The 20839-nt window shown below is 30.9% G+C and overlaps 3 protein-coding genes and 1 long non-coding RNA gene across 4 annotated transcripts in view; 3 read left to right on the forward strand and 1 right to left on the reverse strand.

The window, feature by feature from the left end:
- The first annotated feature begins 476 nt into the window (after window positions 1-476).
- Window positions 477-6985, forward strand: csul (protein arginine N-methyltransferase 5). The gene is made up of 11 exons (XM_074116984.1): window positions 477-699; window positions 777-907; window positions 1278-1504; window positions 1597-1697; window positions 1782-2079; window positions 2162-2370; window positions 3280-3402; window positions 3494-3669; window positions 3857-4060; window positions 5749-5930; window positions 6115-6985. Exons 1-11 carry the CDS (start codon window positions 617-619, stop codon window positions 6268-6270), a joined length of 1890 nt encoding a protein of 629 aa, XP_073973085.1. The 5' UTR covers window positions 477-616; the 3' UTR covers window positions 6271-6985.
- Window positions 6986-11092: 4107 nt separating this feature from the next.
- On the forward strand, window positions 11093-15034 carry ppl (glycine cleavage system H protein, mitochondrial). Its single transcript, XM_074117030.1, has 5 exons — window positions 11093-11547; window positions 11647-11726; window positions 12340-12403; window positions 12495-12626; window positions 14777-15034. Exons 1-5 carry the CDS (start codon window positions 11406-11408, stop codon window positions 14875-14877), a joined length of 519 nt encoding a protein of 172 aa, XP_073973131.1. The 5' UTR covers window positions 11093-11405; the 3' UTR covers window positions 14878-15034.
- LOC141448585 (uncharacterized) lies at window positions 14940-19964 on the reverse strand. The gene is made up of 2 exons (XR_012455144.1): window positions 19827-19964; window positions 14940-17442 (listed from the first exon to the last, which is right to left on the reverse strand). It is a non-coding gene; the product is annotated as an uncharacterized lncRNA (long non-coding RNA).
- AcCoAS (acetyl coenzyme A synthase) overlaps window positions 16459-20839 on the forward strand; it is a 58457-nt gene continuing 54076 nt past the window's right edge. Inside the window, exon 1 of the mRNA XM_074116977.1 lies at window positions 16459-16915. Within this exon, the coding sequence (XP_073973078.1) occupies window positions 16611-16915 (305 nt within the window). The 5' untranslated portion in view covers window positions 16459-16610. The remainder of the gene's footprint in view (window positions 16916-20839) is intronic.

Genomic DNA, 20839 nt, shown 5'->3' on the forward strand with positions numbered 1-20839 from the left:
TTTTGTGACCATACATTTCTATTCAAGTTTTTGCACCTAAAAGTTTGTACTTATTTCTATGGAGAATTTGTAATACTAGTCTCAATCTTAAAATGTTGATTGTAGATGAAATTAACACATCTTTACAATAAAAAGTCCAAATTTTGTACTGTGCTTTACGATGTGCAATTTTGTAAAGGCCCTATTATAATTCAAGTTTGGTTCCTGGATTTCAAAAACGTAATGCTTTTGGCTTATGTTGCTGTTTAAATTCTACGTATGTACTTATAAAACAAGTACAAAAATAATCACGAATTATTGTTACATGAAAAATTGTGAAAATATTTTTTATATATTTTCTCTTTACTTTTTTTAGCAATTGTGTTTATTGTTGCCACATCCTTATGTTTTAAAATTTACTTATAAGCAAGTTATTTTCTATTATGTTTTATAAGTGTAAAGGGAATTCAGATTCTTCAGTTTGGTACAGTGGATGTTGTCATTGAAGAGTTTAGGTTACGTTGCGGTTATGAATCCTTGTTAAAACTAACGTGCGTTCGTTTGTGCACGCTCCAAGATCAGTGACTACTTTTTTAAAGAAGCTACCTCTACTAACTGCGTATGAATTGACATCGCAATGGTGAAAATTACATCCTGTGGTCTGGATTTTCCTACAGCGCCGAATTTAAAAAAAGCTTTGGCTGAAGCTGTAGACGCCGGGTAATTCTAACGGTAACAACGTGCTGTTGTTGGTAAGAAAACGTTCATTTTATTTATTTATTAATTTTTGTTTTCAGATATGCTTTTATTTGTGTTCCGATTGCCCATCCAAGATATAAAAGAGTTATTACCGTTGAGGATCATTTGGGAAAAGTTGATTTTCAAGCTTTAGCTTTTACAAGATCGGATTTGCTGCTCTCATGCCAAGGTATTTTTTTAATTTCATTTGCCCATTTTAAATAGATATTCTCTATTTAAACAAGTATTAAATTCCTTGTAGTTTTACTTTTATTTCTCTGGATTCAAGGCTAGTTCCTCTTGTACGAGGCTTTCCCTGGCCATCCAGCTTAGGTCAGCGTCTTCTTCTTTTTTCTTTTAATTTTCAACCTAGATTGCTTTGGCCAGCCGATTCTTAATATCATAACTTTCCTCACTATTATTAGCGGAATGATGTTTCTGGTTTCCTTACAAAAAGTCCTTATGCCACTCTTCCTAAATGCCTGCTGCCTCATAGCTCTTGCTGAGATTACCCACTGTAGTCTTTTTTTATACATTGTTCTGTTTTCTTTTTTTTTAAGATTGGAATAATTTAGTATTGGGTAAAACTTCCGAATGGATTGATCTTGATAGTTGTGACGAGAAAATAAGAAGTCATAGCGAGGAAGTACTCAATCAGGAGATCATGTTTGCCACACATCTTGGATTGCCGGCTGCTTTGATCAGATTGCATGGCCCTGAACAAACCAATCTTGCAAGGTTTGTTTGTGGAAAAGTTTCTATGGAAAATATTGGATACCAAGCTGATGTAAATGTTTAATTTAGCTATTTGTACTTATAGAAAAAATAATAATAATCTGTTAGAAAAAGATATTATTATTAATGTATGTTTTTCTTTAGTTCTGGTTTATAGTACCCATGATTAGCCCTAAGGTTCAGGCTGATTATTATAGATCCGATGTACCAGAAAGTAAATCCGACGAAAATGATACTTGGCATTGGTAAGTACTTGATTATTATTACTTTTTTAATTATATGATTGTTAAAAGTTTATGCATTAAAACAAAAATTTTTTATTGTAATAGGTGGAATAATATGCGATTAACTTGTGCAAGTGATAGAAAGATTGGTTTATGTTTAGAATTGTCCGCCGATCTGCCTAGCCAAGATATACTAAATCGATGGCTAGGCGAACCAATTAAAAATCTCATGATACCGACTTCACTGTTTTTAACAAATAGAAAAGGATTTCCTGTACTTTCACATGCGCATCAAGCTTTTCTAAAACTGTGTGCTTTACAAAAAATACAATTATTACTTACCGGGGCGAATAGACACAGTTCTTACAAACATTATGTACAATATTTAGAACATGTTTACCAGGTAGGCATAGAAGTAAGTTTTACATTTTTCAATATTATGCCTATAATTGTACATAAATGCAAAAAAAAAAATCTTTGTCCAGTTGGCAGCCTCAGGCGATGATGTATCGTCATATTCAAAAGGATTTGAAGATCATCTACAAATACCATTACAACCGCTTATGGACAATCTTGAATCCAATACGTATGAAGTGTTTGAAAAAGATCCAGTAAAATATACAGAATATAGACATGCTATATATCAAGCACTTGTGGATCGAGTACCTGAAGATGAAGCTGATAAAAATGTTCAGTTAGTTATTGTTTCTTTTTCTTTAAGTTATTGGTATTTGAATGAGTTTAATTTGGTAGCAAACGTAAGTTGCATTTATAAGTTCGTGACAAGAAGGTATTTAAAATATGTAAATATTAATCTCCTCCTCATATTCTCCTCTCTCCTATAGAGAGTGCTACCGCTGGGTAGTTTCTCTCCTCCCGCACCAGTTCATCACTCTCTCCATATTTACTGATTGTGTACAGATTGTCAATTACAAAATAAATTAAAAAAAAAATTTGTATTAAAAAAATATGGAATTGTCTTTTGAGGAATATTTCTTTGAGACTAGTAAAACTGGTTGCAATATTGATTCGGACCGCCTGAGTGCCATTGGCTAATCTTGCCTTATACCTTTTTAACAGAGCATAGTAGGTTCCTGAAACGTTTTTTGTTCGTTTATTTACAGGCAAATAGATGTAAATGTTACCGTAGTGGAAATTGTTTGTCCATTTTGATGTTTCTGCAAGTAATCCATACCTGTTGATAGATAGAAATTGGCAAATTACCCATATCCTGACAGTGGGGAGGAAATTGTTTGTTTGACTATTTCTGATCTTCTCAGGTGTCAGCGACTGTTTATTTACATTTGTAGCTAGTATGTCAACATCATGTGGGGTTAGCCTTTTTCTCTTTTCATCTTTGATCTGGGAACGGTAATTCCTTCCAACACCCGTTTTTGACATTTTCTTCTTTCTTTATTCCTTTAACTTTTTTTCACTCCGATCACAAAGCAAAGGTAAAATAAGGTGCCGTTTGGTTTTCCTGAAAGGTACAAAGAAACAGATTTTCTGTGTTTTACTGTAAAATAATCCAAATTTGATGAAAATTTTATTTCATCATATCATTTTTAGATAGTTGTTCACGTTAATTTTTTTCAATTTTTAGGGTTGTCATGGTTGTAGGTGCCGGTAGAGGACCTTTGGTAAATGCAGCTTTATACGCTGCCAATTCTGCTAATAGAAAAATTAAATGCTACGCAGTTGAGAAAAATCCTAACGCTATTGTAACGTAAGCATTTTATTTGTTGTTTTTAGCACAAAATTGCCTGTATCTTCATTCTTTATAAGTCTATCATTAACTCTATTATTGCTGTCTACAGTTTGTATAGCCTCAAAGCGGAAGAATGGGGTGACAAAGTGGAAGTAGTAGCGTGTGATATGCGACTCTGGAATCCACCGGAAAAGTGTGACATCTTAGTTTCTGAATTACTCGGTTCATTTGGTGATAATGAACTTTCACCAGAATGCCTGGATGGTGCTCAAATGTTTCTAAAAGGTATGTAGTTTTCACGGTATCGATTTTACTTGATCAATTTTTTTTTTTTTGCATATTGGTTTCTTACAAGGCTAAAATTGTATTGATCTTGTTAAACTAAAAAATATATTTATAAAATATGTATTCATAAATCATGTTCATATAAAGTATCTTAACATATAGAATTGACATTGATTTTATGTTACAGATGATGGTATAAGTATCCCATGCGAGTATACGTCTCATCTGTGCCCCTTACAGTCTCATAAATTATACAACGAAGCAAAACATACAAATCAAGAGCATAGAGCTCATTATACAAGATTCGAGATGCCTTATGTTGTTCACCAGTTGAATACGTTCAGCATAGCACCTGTCCAACCACTCTTCACTTTTGTCCATCCAAATAAAGGTTAGTGTTTGGTCATGTATGTACTAAAATCTTTAAATTTTATGTAGGCGAATTGTTACAGACTGCTCTTACATTTGAATAAAAACAAAATGGAAAAGGTTGCTCATCAAATGGGACTAATAAATTTTATTACAAAAAAGTTTTAAGAGATATAATTCTTGTAAGCTCTGAGTAATTTTACATTTTAAAATTTCACTGTCTTTAAAAATCCAAATTTAAGGTGTAGTACAAGTCATAACGAAGCATTTGAGGCATCAGAAGCTTTCCTCGCAGTTAGAAACCTTTCCTGACTAACATTGACTTTCCCTTAGAATGCCTTTGTTGTTACCACGAGAAGAAGAAAGAATCCGTAAGGCTTGCCATATGTCTAGTTTTGACATTCGTTTCGATGAATATCAGAAACTGTTTTTATTTAATAACAGGTGTAGATGCTTTTGGAAAAAATTTCTCGAAATTGTCCCGATTTTGGTACCACAAAATATCTGGGTAGCATTGGGTTAGGTGCTGTAAATTGCACCTAGAGTGTTAATCTCTAACGCCAGCTTCTCATTCTACCTGTTGTTGCCTGGAAAGCTTGAGTAGTTACCAGGTTTTAGAGGGAAATATAATCTACGTGGAATTCTCTTCTTTAATTTGTAGATGCTTTGTACAGAATAATTAAGAAGAATATTGGTGAGGGTGGGTTAGTTGACATCAGTATACCAAGGGTGCGTTCCACTTGGCGACCACAACGACCAAAACATACTTTCAGGCGTTCCACTTGGCGACCGCGGTCGTTGTGGTCGTGGCGAAAACGTCACTAATGACGTCACTATTTTCGCTCACACAACGACCACAACGCCCCACCTTAATAGCTGGGTCGAAGTGGGCGTTCAGAGTTGGCGCAATTTTTAAAACAAAATATGGCGACCGAAAAAATTATCTCTTGTAAATGAAAGTATTATTTCATGTAAATAATAGAATGTGTTTCTCGAAAGTCTACAAAAAAAAAAAAAAATAAATAAATAATTACTTATCCCTTTACATACTAAATCACTGAATAACACAAAATAATTTACCTGAAATAACTTTTAAATTCTTCATTTGAATAAAGATCAATTACTCTGATAGCTAATAATACGTGGCCTAAGTTTTCGCTTTTTATCATTGCGATTTTGTAAAATTACATTCCACTCTAATCGGAACTAGATAAAGAACTTTCTAAAGCATTATTAATAAATATCCAACTGTTGCCACAAAAGACATTTTAATTTTATTTAAACGTAAATTTTATAAATACTCCACTAAAATGTAATATAAAAAATTGAATTATATATATTCTTTTAATATAAGTCAACTTTATCAATAATTAATAAAGTTTATTATAACTGCTTATAAATGGGGTTTAAATTAAAAAATAACCTCTTCAAGCTTCTAACTTATTTTCGAGGCCGCCATATGTAATGTTTACATGAACGGTTAAAACGCCCACAGTCCGTTCCACTTGGGTTTTCGATCGCAACGCTCACAAGCAAGTGGAACGGCCAAAATCGCGGTCGTGGTCGTGGTCGTTGTGGTCGCCAAGTGGAACGCACCCCAAGTTATATCACTATACCAAGTACTCACTTTCACTACTCTGCCTAGAACTTCCTGACAGATCCTATGTGTAATTCAACAGTTTGTATCCTTTTTCTTCTTTTTTTTTTTAGATCCAGTTAAGGATAATAGAAGATTTAAAAAACTAACATTTAAAATTGAACAAGATTCAGTGTTGCATGGTTTTTCTGGTTATTTCGATACTGTCCTATACAAAGATATACGACTGAGTATTGTGCCTAAAACCTATTCTACTGGAATGTTCAGCTGGTTTCCTATATATTTTCCAATTCAGGTAAATCATTATTATAAATTATACATGTGTTTATTAGTGGAGATGGGAGAGAGTTCTCCTGCTAACTTTCTTGGAGAAAATCGACCTAACGAAATTAGGATTCTAATTTTTTTTTCTTAAAACTAGAACAAAGTTAAAGAATTTTTTTTCTTTATTCTATTTTATTTTCTTTTTATTTTTACAGCATCCCATTTCTTTAAAAAAAGGTGATGAACTGGAAGTTAACTTTTGGAGATTGATTAACAAAAAGATAGTGTGGTATGAATGGAGTGTTTCAAAACCTGTTATTGTGCCCATTCATAATTCAAATGGACGGTCACATAACATAGGATTGTTTTAAAAGTGAAAACATATAAACTTAAAATTTAAAACTTTTGATAAAAAAAAAAAAACGCAAAAAAGAGATTTAATTAACAAAAAATCAAAAAATATTGTGTAAAGAAAGTACGAAAAGAAAAAGATAAAAGTAGGGTAAAAAAGACATGCACAAGAATTTAGGGTACTTTTCCGTTAGTCGGGCGCAAATGTCGCCAATTGTGAACCAATAGCGAGCCAAGTCAACGGAAAAAAGTCGAAAACGTTCAACTATAAACAAATATTAATTAATAGTAAGCAAAACAAGTTCAACTATAAACAAATATTAATGAATTGTAAAGAAAACAGTTTTACCCAATACTGTTTTTCGCTTGCGCCCGGCTAACGGAAAAGTACCGAATTTAGTGTGGAATGATGTACTAAGTAAAGAAACAAAACTTTTTTGGTACATAACAGAATTACAGCACTTCATTAGCTGCTGTAATTGTCACTTTTCAACATGTACAGAGTATTTATTAATAATAAGAATATGTTTTTAATTAAAAAAAAAAAAAACAAGTTTTACACAAACAGTGTTTTTATACTTTTGTCTCTGTTTCGTTTAATTTTTTTTTTTTTTTGTACATTTTGTGAGATATGTGTACATTACATTATTGTACTCTGGCTGTGACATTCCTTCCAAAATGTATTTTGATGTTTTTATTCACTCAATGCGTTTAAATAGAAATAATATCCCGAAATCTGCTTTTATTTCCTTTATTTATTTAACTCCTAAAGTAAAGAAATATTTTTAAAAAAAACTTTTTCTTAAAACACTTCTGTTTGTGGTATAAGCAGATAAATTTCATTGTTCTTAAATATGTGAATTTCCTTTATAAGCAGTTAAATTTAGTTCTTTAGTGAAGAACTTATGCTTTAGAAGGTGTTGTATTTTCTCTTGAAGGTGGCCCAAATTTCATTGTTTTGTAAAAAAAAAAAAAAAAAAAAAACTAAATATTTGTTCTCAGGAGTCTTAAAACAATAATATTTCCAGGTAAGAAAAAAATCGATATTGGAAATTCGATAAGATCGCGATACTTTCCGTTTCTAAGTTGTAGTAAGAGTTAGTGAAAAACACTAATAATGTCTTTTCCATTTTCTTTTAATGCTTTCCCATTCATTTTTTTTTTTTTTTTTACCATTCTCAGGGAATTATAAAACAGAGCGTAATATCGTACCAAACCAGAATTTGCAGAATCCGTTCACATCTACCTACATCTCAATCGTAATTAGGCACAAAAAAAAGTTAAAGAAAGAATTTTTATTTCTATGAATTCGATGCTATCATATAAATGTTTTATTATCTCTATTTTTATTTATTTTTTATATTTTAACTATTTATAACAAATATTCGTGTTTACCCAATAAATAATGGCTGATAGCTAAATAAATGTTTAAGATTTAGCTGAACGGATACCAATCTGGACCCCGGTAGTCCCGGATACAAGTCCAGATGGGCTGCCCCCTAGATTTTGTTATCTTTTCAAGAGCCTTTTCCGCTTACCTAACCAGGTAATGGAAAAAAGTATTGTTTTTAACATGTAACACTCCGGAGGCTGACCTATTTAAAAAGTCAACCAAAACTAATTTGAAAAGTTGCTACTGACCTAGGCAGGTCAGCATAATTTCACTAATCTTGGAAACAGATTGATTGATATTGTGGAACGTGGTTACACTAGCTTAATTTTCTAATTTTGCTGATACAGATTCCTTTTCTTTTTTTTTTTTTTAATTTCTTATCAGTTCTCGTCAATTTTTATTCTGTCTACTATGAATATTTCTCAGTTTCAAAATCTAACATTTTGTCAAATATTTCAGTTTAGATTTTTTTTTTTTAATGTGCAATAAGTAACCTTAGACTACCTTATTTTAAGACAATCTACTTTAAAAATTGACTACAGCTCCATCTAAAAGAGTTTTCAATTAATTAAATTAATTATTCTTCGATAATAAAAATAGCACTTGTTTAAAATATTTTCTAACATTTTGTCAAATATTTCAGTTTAGATTTTTTTTTGTATTTGTTTTTTTTATGCAATAAGTAACCTTAGACTACCTTATTTTAAGACAATCTACTTTAAAAATTGACTACAGCTCCATCCACAAGAGTTTAATGAATTAAACAACACAATACAATATCACTGCTTATGCTCGTGAACACGTTTTCTTGTAAAAACAAACGCAATTTCTCATACGAAGATAAAAGGAATCCTGGAAAATGATATACCGTTTGAAAGCCCAATAGACAAGGAAACTTTTATAAAAAGTGCCAGCACCTAGGTCTGAATAATGATCACGTAAGGGCCTAATGAGTTTTCTTAAAAATTTCGATTACTTTTATTTTTCTAGGTTCCGGTGGAAGATTAAGGCAGTTTGGAGAATAATTTATGCTTCAAAATGGTGTCAATTTTTAGGAAATTTATCTGTCTTTCTAATCGTTTCATCAGAATCGAATTCGGACTAAAACTTTCTGAGTAATAAACATTTTTATTGGAAAAAAAGTAATGATTTTAGAAAAAAACTTAAAAGTGACGTCACTCAAGAACAGAGGAAAATATGAAGTTCGCCAATACGTCATTGAACTCCACTTTAGATGTACTACACGCAGTAAGCCTATTGACAATACTTACTGGTTCACCCTGTATATATACACCCAAATAAATGTATCAAATAATGGTGATAAAGCCGTTAGTATGCAGAGGCTATATATGTAAATTCAAATCATGATTCTGCGGTGAATGCTCCGTTAGACCTGCAATAATTTTTCTCAATAGGAGTTAGCAAGCTTTTACTTTCTCCAAATTGATTATAGGAAGGTTCCAGAGAGAAGATCTGTATAGTATATTTGTGTTTTTTTTAGTTGAACAGCTGATGATTAGCATGATGGAAGCGAATCGTAAATCTGCTTTAATTTACTAATTTCTCAGCCCACGTTCTTTATAGATGAATCACTGCAAGAATATACCACATTCTTAACTCTTATTCATATGCAAAAAGATTTGTATTTTTCTTTTCTTTCCTCACTCTTCTGCGACATAAATGAACCAAAATGACGTATCTGTTATTTACATTTCCAGAAAGCGCAGTATGTTGGTTCAATTTTAATGCAGTAAAGTTGTTTGTGCACATCCATAACATTCAATTTATAAGCGCTCTGAATTTTAGAAATGTTTTATAGTTTGCTACGAAAAACCTGAAGAGGCTGGATGACAACTGAGGCAGAGTGTAAGAAAAATAAGATATCATTCTTTTGAAAAGAACACTATAAAATATTTTTGTACTGCTCTGAAATTGTGACCACCACAAATTAAAAAGAAAAGTTCTTTTTAAGCGAATATATATTTTTGGATTCTAATTCATTGTCTATCTTCTATTTTAGGAATGTAGGAGGTTTATCTTAAAGCAGACTTTTTTTATGAAACCTATTTATCCAATATGTATTTAATATATCTTTCCTTTACGATATAAAATGATCAAAGTTTTTAATTATCGAATTGGAAAAATACCACAAATAAAAAATCAGTGTTTCATAATTTTTCTGAAGAACATTTAAAAGTTGTTACGCAATTCTATCCGCAGGGGGGATAACACTTTGACCTTAGATAATAAAAATCGAGTTTTACAAACGTTATTAATGCTATCAAAAGCAACATTTTATCATTTCTTCACTAAAATAGAGCAAATAAGATAATTTAGATATATCAATTAGCAGATTTACACCAATATTTTACTTTATTTTGCCTATAGATTAGGAGACAGTTGTAAATTTTTCGATGTTGAGTATTTTAACAGGAAAAGAAAGTTCAAATGCGATATTTGATTTAGGTGAGGTGGGGGACCTGACAGAAATCTGTTAACCAAAGCAAACTTAACTGAACCAGTTTTTAGATTTTTTAACATAATCTACTTAAATCTTTTATTTAAAACTTGTCAGGTCATTGCCGAATAATCTTCTTCTTATTTAATAAAAATAATTTTTCAGAAGTAGCTCTATGAGTAATTTTGGGATAGGAGTGAATGTTTCCTGTTAAATTGCATTATAGTGTCAATTTCTCTATGGTATTATTTCTAAATTTATAAAAAGTGTAAACATCGTGTACGCTCTAAAAACAAGCATGATTAGCGAAATATTTCTTCTGAATCTTTATTAGGCCAGGCTCCCAAAAGAACAATAAGATCTCTTACAAATTGACTTTTAATGCAAGATTCTACCTCTAGCTATGGTATCAAATGTTTTGCTAAATTCCGAGTAGAAAATTTGCTTCAATCCTGTACTGCTTATTTGAGATTTCAGTAATTTTCTCATTCGCCAAACGATTTCATTTGAACTTTGACGTAAAACATGTTTGGACCATCAGTTTGATTTTAGACTACTATCTGAGAGCAGTGTTTTTAGAAGGATCCAGGGGAAGCTATAAAATCATGCTTCTTCAACAGATTCATTTAAATTTGTGTATAAATACGAACCTATCTACCTTTTCATTACATTTTTGTAGTTTCAGAATAATTTAATTCAGTAAACTGTAGTAAGAGAAAGCAATGCCGGGGCTCAAAAGTGAATTCTTTGTTTATTCGTTTATTAAACAAAAAATAAATACAAAAACTAAAAATCTTTCGTGATTTGATCTAGTTTTATTCGTCATCCATTAATTATAAACTACTTCACGTTTGATTTTATATATCAGAAATAATGAGTTTTAAACGTTATAATGGATTCAAAAACCGTACTGTATTTGAATTTGAAACAAGTTACACTATTCTTCCAGAAGTAGAGACTTGCGCCTTAATGAAAGAAGCTAACCTTCCTAATTCAAATATTTGCACCAATAATAATTTTTTCATTAATCAAGAAGTTATTTTTCGTAAAATTAAAATTATATTTTTCATTATATGCTAATAACTAAACTAGAATAAAAACCGTTGAATGTGTATTAATAGTTCGGTACGAAGCTATAACAAAAATACGCACTAAAGATCGACCCAAATAGAACAATAAGTGGTAGCTCCCCTGTCAAGATAAATAACAGCCCCCATTACGCAAATAATAATAATAAAAAAAGATTCCCATTATCGTAAAGGATCAGTACGATTCAATAGTATCTCACAGTTAATTTGGAAGACATGGCAACATCACAGTTCGTACACTGTGCTAGGCTACTGGCACAACCTTTAGGGTCACACATATCTGTTCTATCATGTCGTACTGTAAGATCTATTAGATTAAATAATTGGTCTCAGTACAGGAATTATACGTCAGTAAAATGTAAGTAACATTGTCATTTTTTATCATACAATTAAATAATTAAACACGCAAAAAATAAGTTATTAAAATAAGTCCTACATATGTTTTCCATGTGCTCAGGTCGGCTGTACAGCGATAAGCATGAATGGGTAGAAGTTGATGGAAATGTAGGAACTGTTGGAATTTCTGACTATGCCCAGGTAAATAATTAAGTATAGAAATTTGCGTAAACTTAAAATAAAAGAAAATTAGAACATTGTTGTCCTAGGTTAACCAAAAATCTGTAACATTGAAGGTTCTATTACAAATGATTAATAAGCATACGACTAGATTTTCACTGTTTTAAACATTTTGCCTTGATAAGTTATTGATTTAAATAGAAGCATTTCATTCAAATAACTTGATTTTGTGCGCTACTTTTTTTTTTTGAAAATTCATTGAATGTGTAATAAAGCCTGTACAAGCATTTTTTTCCTCGCTTTAAAAATGAATACGTGATTGATACAGTAGTTAGATTGGAATCTCTGTCTCTACAAAAACTCGTAAGCAACTCGCAATGAGAGTAAATTATAACTTAGGTCTTTTAAAAATATATAAAGCAAAAATTACTATGAACACAAATAAAATAAGTGGGGCACGCCTCTCACATCTGAAAAATTCACTAATTCGCAAAAATTAAATTTGCGTTTACTGTGTTTCAAGGCCATCTGCAAATTTAAGGAGCGCACTTGTAGCTGTTTATATCTATATTCGCTTTCGTGATTTGATAAAATATAATAAAAATGAAAATAGTAAAGAAGTATTCATTTTCAGGAAGCTCTTGGAGATGTAGTGTTTGCACAACTTCCAGAAGTTGGTACAGAAGTTTGCCAAAATGGTAACAATAACAATTACTTTTAAGCAAAATTATTCACGTGAGATATTTGTACTTTCATATGCAATAAAAAACAAATGTCATGTCTGTGTAGATGAAGTTGGTGCTTTGGAAAGTGTAAAAGCGGCTAGTGAACTGTTTTGCCCTGTATCTGGAAAAGTTGTAGAAAAGAATGCTGCCGTAGAAGAAACTCCTGGACTGATTAATAAAGCTTGCTATACTGATGGTATTATGACACTTAATATAATGGGCAAAGTTTTGAACATTTCCATTTTAAAATTAACTTCTTCTTAAGAGAGTATTATCATCCTGGCTGATTTTTGAAGTAACAGTTTCTCGGGTATCCTTGATTGAGACTAAGAATTTTTTAACGTTTTTTTCTTTTGTTTATTTTATTTGTATGAACTCAAAAATTAAGATAAGGATTAAATGAATGGTTAAAACATTATTACTCCTGGCTGTTGAAAGCGTAGATTCATCCATCTAAGGCTTCTTATTATTAGTTTTCTGGATCTCCAAATTTTTGTCATGTTAGTAATGTAAAACCTATTATATGTTTTACTCATTTCCAATTGGACTGCGATTTTCCTGTTTGTGCAGTCACAAAGTTATAGAGTAGGGTATGGATTTATGTTCGTGAAAATCGTTTATTGTGGAAGAGTTATTGGCAACGGTTGATCTACAGGAGATGTCCCCCACAATTTTTTTTGATAACTTTTTGAGATTTTCAATTTCTCATCATTGTTTTTTTAATATATACGTGAACAGTGGTGTATGGTTGCAAAATACTGTCCGATTATGCAAGACGATCTGCCTTTTTTTTTTTTATTGCCCAAAGACAGTGTTTTTAATTTATATTCCAACTAAGTGTGTTGTAACTATTGGCGAACTATGTCTTCCTTATTTCTTTGCAGTCGAAGTCAATGAAAGCCCTATTGGTTATAGAAGTTTGAGGTGATACTGTTGAATCGATTAGGGTAATTACCTAACCAACATTACTTACATTATCATTCGATATTCACTATACTATACACTACAAAATTACTGAAATGAGATTGTAGTGATTCTAGTTTACCATGTTTCCTGCAGATATAGGCATGCATCCGTCGTTTTAGACAAGTACGTATCTAATCCTTAGTTGGGTTCAGGGGAAACTTAGACGTTCATGCTTTCTTCAGAGCTTGAAATTTAATTGCAGTGAACATGTAAAGTATTATTCAAGTCACCTTTTTTAGCTGCTTCTAATTTTGAAGAAAATTTAACATAATTGGTTTATGCAAAATCGTGTGATAGTTCACATCGAATGTTATTATTTCAAATGTATAAAACTGCAATTACCTTGGAAAAGTTAATTTATCAAAATCAAGACAGGAGCCTCTGTACTCCAAAAAAAAAAAAAAAAGTATCATGTTAATAGGTTATGAGAAAAATGATACATATCTAGTTTGTAAATGAATCTTTTCTTCTGAATCGTTTTTTTTTTTATTAAATTAATGAATTATCGTACTTTATTAAAAATTTTTACTATTGAATTTATTTATATTTTATTTGCCAAGTTACCATCACACAATTTTATGAGATAATCTCTAGCTTGTATATTGCGCTTTGCGGTCACGTTTTTGTTTTGGTTTTTTAACTCGTAGGGGGAAGTGGACTCAGGGATCATGGCGTCCCTGCGGGTATCCCAGCCTAACAAAGTGAACATTTATTGACACTCTTTAACATTTAAGTAATCCACATAGGGCCTGCAGAGATAGTTGATATTAGCTTAGGATTCAAGATTGGCGAGGAATCGGTCAAATAAAAAACAAACTCGTCTTTTTTTGCCAACGTTTCGACAAATATATATTGTCTTCTTCAGGGCATGGATATTACAAATACAAAACAATTTACAGAGTCAGTAACATAGAAAATCAGTAAAAATCAGTAATACAAAAATTAACAGTAAAATACAATAAATTCTTTATGATTATTGAAACTTACGTGGCTATGCGGGTTGGTTGAGGTACAGAAACTAAGAGCCAGAACTGAGAAGCAGGTTTATATGTACCAATATATAATATAAAAGCTGAAGATGATGCAAAAGATTTCCAAATATTCATATATAAAAACATTATTAAGGTAAATGAAAGAAGAAAAAGACCAATAAAATTTGAAAAATGGTATAGGTTTCTGTCGTAATGAAACAAGAAGTCAATCAAAGTTTTATTTATTTATTTACGTATTTTGTAAACAAGAGTCTCAGAATGTGTGTCCATAGAGAAAACTCAGTTTTCGATTACTCTACTAGATCGCTTTGCGCTTTATTTTATTATAATAATTTGAACTATAAATTACTTTATTACTACTTTTTCATTTTTTCCTTTTTGTTAATAGGTTGGCTTTTCAAGATTGCCATGACCAAAGGAGATACTGAATTGAATCAATTGATGTCAGAAGAAAAATATCAAGAATATTTAAAATCATGTGAACATTGAACATTTACATGATCTGCATGTCTAGTCTTTAATTTGAAACAAGCTTGTAGTTATTCTTGTTGAGATATTGGTTTATTGTTAATAATGATTATATATTGTTTCGTTTTCTTGCAATTTCTATTTTATTATTGTAAAGAATACAATTTGTTCAATGTTATTTTCATTTTAATATTTTTTAAATAACTAATAACTAGTGTAAAAGAAAGAGTTGTGAACAGCTAAGTTTTTGTATCTGAAATGTTATTTCACAAAGTTTAAAATTTTAGTTAAAAAAAATTATACTTATAAATGAGGATATGCTCTTTATTACAATATAATGAAAATTAGGGAAATTTAATTTTAAAGGATAAAAAATAATCAAAGTTGGAGCTCATAATTGTTGTAGATCAATCCTCATACAATTATCGTACTGGATGGTTTTAATAACAAAAGCTACTAGCAAACCATTTAACTAAAAGTAACAACTTCTTTCCTTAGGATTCTAATAACATCTTTTCTATAGTTTCGTTTCTTCAGGATGGTAAAGGACTAACTGTTTCTGGATATTACCAGATTGAAGATGACCAAAAAATGCCTTTTTTTTTTTTTTAATTAAGTGTCTTAACGTAATACGTATTGCTTCCAAATCTTTACCGCAAGAAGAAACATATAATGCTTCCACTGCAAGGCGTCATGATAGCAGTTCAAGGTGAGGCCTGCTAAGCTAATGTTGTGATACTGGGATCGATTTACGGTCCAGATCTTACAAGATTAAGACCTTATATTATTTAATAGTTAATAATACGGGAAATTCACAATAAAGTTCGTTTGCTAATCGCCTTCGGCCAGAATACCTAATTTGATAGCTCACTTTAAAAAAATAGGCATTAATTAACTTTTTTAATAGGTACTATCATTCAACGAAAGAATCGTAAAAATAAGGAGAAGAGGATTCATTAAAGGATTCCCTACGTTAATTGACAAGTATAATAACATCATGCGTCAAAAAAGGAAGTTCATGAACTCACGTCAGATCAACCCGGAGCTGAGCCGTCCTCTGGAGTTTTGCAGTCTTAACATTGATTCTTAAAATATTATTTAATATTTTAAAATACATGATGGTGGAAAAAAAATAACGCTTGACAGTATCTAAGAACACACGAATTTTCTTTCTTATAAATAACTAAAGTTTGAAGTTTATTTGATGCAATGTGGAGTGGAATGTCGAAGTTCAGTAGTTGCGTGTTAAATCACATGCCGACACTAATAGTAACGAATAGATGAGACGTGGCTAGTCGTGGGTAAGTTGCACTTGTACCGGTGTTCGTGTTCCCAAATTGTTATAAAATTAAAAGAAGGAATAAAATTTTAATTATATCAAATTTATTCTTACTCTCGCTTACTACTAATCGGAAAGATGGTATTTATGATCGTGCAGGCAGTGCGGCTTCAATTCTTACAATCCCGTTAAAAATGTTACGACCTTATTCAAATAAATAGAGGGAAGATGTTTTAAGATCTGAACATCTGTACGGTAGTGTAGTCTACCGGACATAATATAAACTCTTACGAAGACTGAGCTCTAAAACCTTGTGGCTTAAACATGAACTACACCTCTGTTTTAACTATTGACTAGTAAGGCCAGTGTACACCTTTCTTTGTGGTTTTTACGTTTTTTTCCCACTCTAGTCATCCCTATTGGAATAGCCGCCATTCAAAGCGCCGCCGGCACGACAAGTAGTCGTTTTTCCGACATGTCACGAGAGTGTCAAGTGTACCGTCCCAGTGAGGAACGTTCCTCAAATTCATATATACCATCGTTAGGCCTTTATAGGTCAATGTATGCAAAATCTTTAGAACAACCGGAAAAATTTTGGGGCGAAATAGTATCACAATTTCATTGGGAAACACCGTTTACAAAATTTTTCTCTTACAATTTCGACATCAATGAAGGTCCGATATTTATTAAATGGCTGGAAGGTGCTACCACAAATATTTGTTATAATATACTCGATAGAAACGTAAAACTGGGACATGGTGATAAAATTGCTTTCTATTGGTGAGTAATCAAAAAAATAATAAATTCTTTCAATATTATAATACTTTTATAAGTGCAAAAAGATTGAATTTAATGAGGATTTTTTTGCATTAAGTCCTTGTCCATTGCTATCGCTTCGCTCGTTACCATGGTGATACCCGGGATTCATTGCTCATTTGAACATAATTTTATTTTTAAATATTCCCTACTTAATTTTTCTTTCAACTTTATTTTCTTTCTTCCAAGTTATTAATTCTTAAATATTTAAGCATTTTATTTAACCATTTTATGAAAAAATTCTGATTTTCAATTCAAAGACACGTAAGTCCCACCATGTTACAATGACCTACTTTTGAAATTAAGATATTACTATATTAAAGAAAATTTTAATTCTAAACTTTTGCTATTGCAAATCAATTTAATGTTCATTTAAAATTTAAATACAAAACAAAGGAAATTGTTTTTAAATTATCAGTTACATAGTCTTGTCATTAAATTTTCACTGCCTTTGGACATTCACCACCTCGTATTATCTGATCTTTTTTTGTCTAATAAATAAAATTTCAAAAGGTGACTATTAAAGTTGTAAACAAAATTAAGATGAAAATGTTAAGTTTTTGGTTGTTAAATACAAAAAAATGACTTCTTTTTTTGTTGTTGACGGTTTTTATCTGATAACTTATCAATAACGATAATTTTTGTTATAACTTTATCAAACAATGAAGTTGTAACGGTTTATAAAAATTAATGTGCAATGAGATAAGTTTAAAAATTATAGAACGTTTTTTTAATGACATATTATATTATTATTATTTTTTAATTTCTCTTAAACAGTGTGAGATAGTAGTATTGATTTTCAGGAAGATTGCCCATTTTGAGTTTTACAATGGAAATAAATGTAACCTTTTAAATCTTGAACTATTACAAAGAAATACTACCTCGAAAGTTCGCGATATGTAATCGGCAACTTGTTATCTTGAATGAATTATTGAAAGTGCCACTTTACCGAATAGGTTTCTTTTTTTTTCACCCAATTTTTCTGAAGACTATATATAAATTTTCCTTAAATTGTGGCCAGTCGTTTTATATGTAGACTTGTTAAATTGTTCCAAGATAATTAATTTCAATGTTTTTTTTCCCCTTTCTTTATACAGTGGAGTATCGGTTATCCGTCTGTTCCAATTAACCGTCACTGTCCTCAGTATTTAAAAAATTAAAATAAAAAAAAAATAAAAAAAATTGGCCATCATTCGACAGTTTTTTGGGTTTTTTCCTAAAAAAGATCAACCACAAACTAAAACCGCCCACAAAACCCGATTAGATGTCGTCGCAGACATTGTATTCATTAATTTTAATACACAATAGAATGAATTGAATAATGAAAGATAGCTGACCTTTAAGGCTTAAGCGTATAAACGTATAAAATATGTATACCAGTTAATACAAGTTTTATACATGTTAAACAAAAGAATCTGGAAATTTTCCTGTTTTTTCCCATTATCCGTCTATTCGACTATCCGTCACGTGTCCGGTCCCGGTCATGACGGATAACCGAGACTCCACTGTATATCTTCACACAATGGAATCAGTCTTTAACTAGACTTCTTGTCTAAGTATTTGTAGTTAGCGTCTCAAATTTAGGGTCATCAAATCTTGATCTATTCTTCCAGAGAACCGATTTTCTTAAATGTATGTTTATTAAAATCTGTCTATTGAATATTAGAAACAAAGTTTCTGAACTCGTAAATTAGCATTTTCAAGGAATGCTGTATCTAGCTGTATTTCCCCTCATATTTTGAAATTTTCTGTTTAAAATATTCTTTTTTTTATTGGGGATCTCATATAATGTATGTTTTTTCTTTTTTGTATAAACTGAATTCCGAAAATCTATTTGCCGATTGCAATATATCCTCTTACTAAATCCAGAGGAAGTAATTAAGGTCTTTTCCCAAAGCTGTTTTGTTTCTATTTTAGGTATTAGTTGTTTAGAACTACTACTCTGATAGTTCTCTTTCAAAGTTATAAATCTTCAATGCGCACGAGTAGAATAAATTTTCTTTTCTTACTGCATATTCATAAAATATTTAAAGAAAAAAAAAACATTCCCATTATTGCAGTTTTTGATTTATGCAAATGAAGATATAAATCATTTCATAAAAATTTATTTTACTAGTTGATTATTACACAAGTGACAGCTACATTTTTGTTTTTTCCCAACAAACGTGGCAACACCCGGGATTCAAATGGGAATCTCCCACTTTTAAAACCACGTTTCTGAACAACTACAAGTAACACCCGGCTTCATTGTATTTTCTTATGTAAAGTATTCTTTTACTTTCTTTATCCAGTTTTCATAACTTTAAAGAAACTATTTTCTATCCTGATTTTATCCGTGGTAAGCATGCATATTTTCTGAATACCTGATTAGTTTCGAACATTCATGCATTATTAGAGGTAGATTAATAAGTTTTTGTGTAAAGAATTCGACTTATGTTTCCGTCTCTTACTGACTCTTACAACTACTTCATTGCGTGATCCGAAAATAATTTTTACTATACTTTTGAAAATAAGTTCTGAACTTCATTAATCAATTTAAAGCCAAAACATTCACTTGGATAACATGTTTATTATTAAAGATCATTTTTCTAAAAAAAAAAAAAAATAAAAGCACACGATTTAAGCAATCAACGTAAACAATGTCTGTAAAAAATTAATTTTAGAAAACAATTCTGAACTAAACAATAAAATAAGTCAAGGTTTTTTCACATATTATAAAGATTCGTAAATTCTTCTTTTGTGTTCGCTCAATAAGTATAACGGCGATGAGAAAGAGCATATTCAGTTAAAAATTGGAAAATAATTAATTTGTAAATCATCTCCATCAGCTATATTCGAGTGGCCCTCAAATTATGTAGGTTAGAAAATTTATTACCTGAATTTACTGAATAAAACACTGCCGGCTTCACTCCGGAAGTAGATGTCAGCTAATTTCCTTGTCTGATGACTCTTACTCCATAGGAAACTTATCAGCTTAAGTTATGCAGATTTTTCATTTTAAGTTTTTCATTAGAAACGACCAGATTTGGTTGAAGTTCCCGACTTATATGTTAGCAAGGTATAAGTAGTGGATCTAAAAATAAAACAAAAATTTTATGTATATATCTTGCTCGTAAGAATTTCATAAATAAATGATCACATACACGATTTTCCCTAAACGATAACTAGAGGTGGAAAATTTCCTAGAGGTTAGGAATCAAGCTCACCAGCAGTACTATTTAACATTTTGTTTTGCTACTTTCTCGATTATAGATCCAATCGATTTTTCTTGTTTTAATTAACGATTGTAAATCTAGGCACTAGTATACATAGCTGAGTGGTTAGAATCTCGCAATATGAGTACTTGGAAATATAGCAGTACACGGTTCCCAGTTCTAAGCCTGGAATTTTATTGTTTTTAAAAAAAAAATTAATTCCTTTCTTTCTATAAAAATAAATATGCGCAGTTAGTTATACTTTATCTTGCTATTGAAAATTTGAAAAATCAGTACAGTTAACTAGGATTTGTTATAAAGATTTGAGATAAAGTTGAAATTTAACTCGAAGCTCAAATTAAGCTCATTGTTTAACTCTTATCCACGATACTCTGGACAACACAAGGTCAGCTGATTGCAGTGCTATTAAAGGAAGGTAATTTTCTGGGAATTACTACTGTTAAAGGTAGTAACAACTTGTGTGATTTGCAGGTCACAGACTACTACAATCCAATGCTTCGTGCAGAAGTCGTTCTTCTTCTTCCGGAGAAAGCTTTGACGTTCACGCTTTCTTCAGTGCTTGAACTTTCAAGTACATTGAACATGTAAAATATTCAAGTCACCTTTTTATGCCAATTCTACTTTAGCAGAAAATTTGATTACTTACATTGCTAAGGTAAAAATCGTGTGAAAG

Source organism: Rhodnius prolixus, unplaced genomic scaffold, assembly GCF_049639745.1.
Source record: "Rhodnius prolixus isolate KJV_2025 unplaced genomic scaffold, Rpr scaffold_2, whole genome shotgun sequence".
In the NCBI taxonomy this organism is placed as follows: domain Eukaryota; kingdom Metazoa; phylum Arthropoda; class Insecta; order Hemiptera; family Reduviidae; genus Rhodnius; species Rhodnius prolixus.

Coding starts and splice junctions, on each gene's coding strand:
- csul (XM_074116984.1), top strand. CDS start 617: ATGGTGAAAATTACATCCTGTGGTCTGGATTTTCCTACAGCGCCGAAT. Junction 700..776: donor GCTGAAGCTGTAGACGCCGG/GTAATTCTAACG, acceptor TTTTGTTTTCAG/ATATGCTTTTATTTGTGTTC. Junction 2,371..3,279: donor GAAGCTGATAAAAATGTTCA/GTTAGTTATTGT, acceptor TTCAATTTTTAG/GGTTGTCATGGTTGTAGGTG.
- ppl (XM_074117030.1), top strand. CDS start 11,406: ATGGCAACATCACAGTTCGTACACTGTGCTAGGCTACTGGCACAACCT. Junction 11,548..11,646: donor GAATTATACGTCAGTAAAAT/GTAAGTAACATT, acceptor CCATGTGCTCAG/GTCGGCTGTACAGCGATAAG. Junction 12,627..14,776: donor TAAAGCTTGCTATACTGATG/GTATTATGACAC, acceptor TTTTGTTAATAG/GTTGGCTTTTCAAGATTGCC.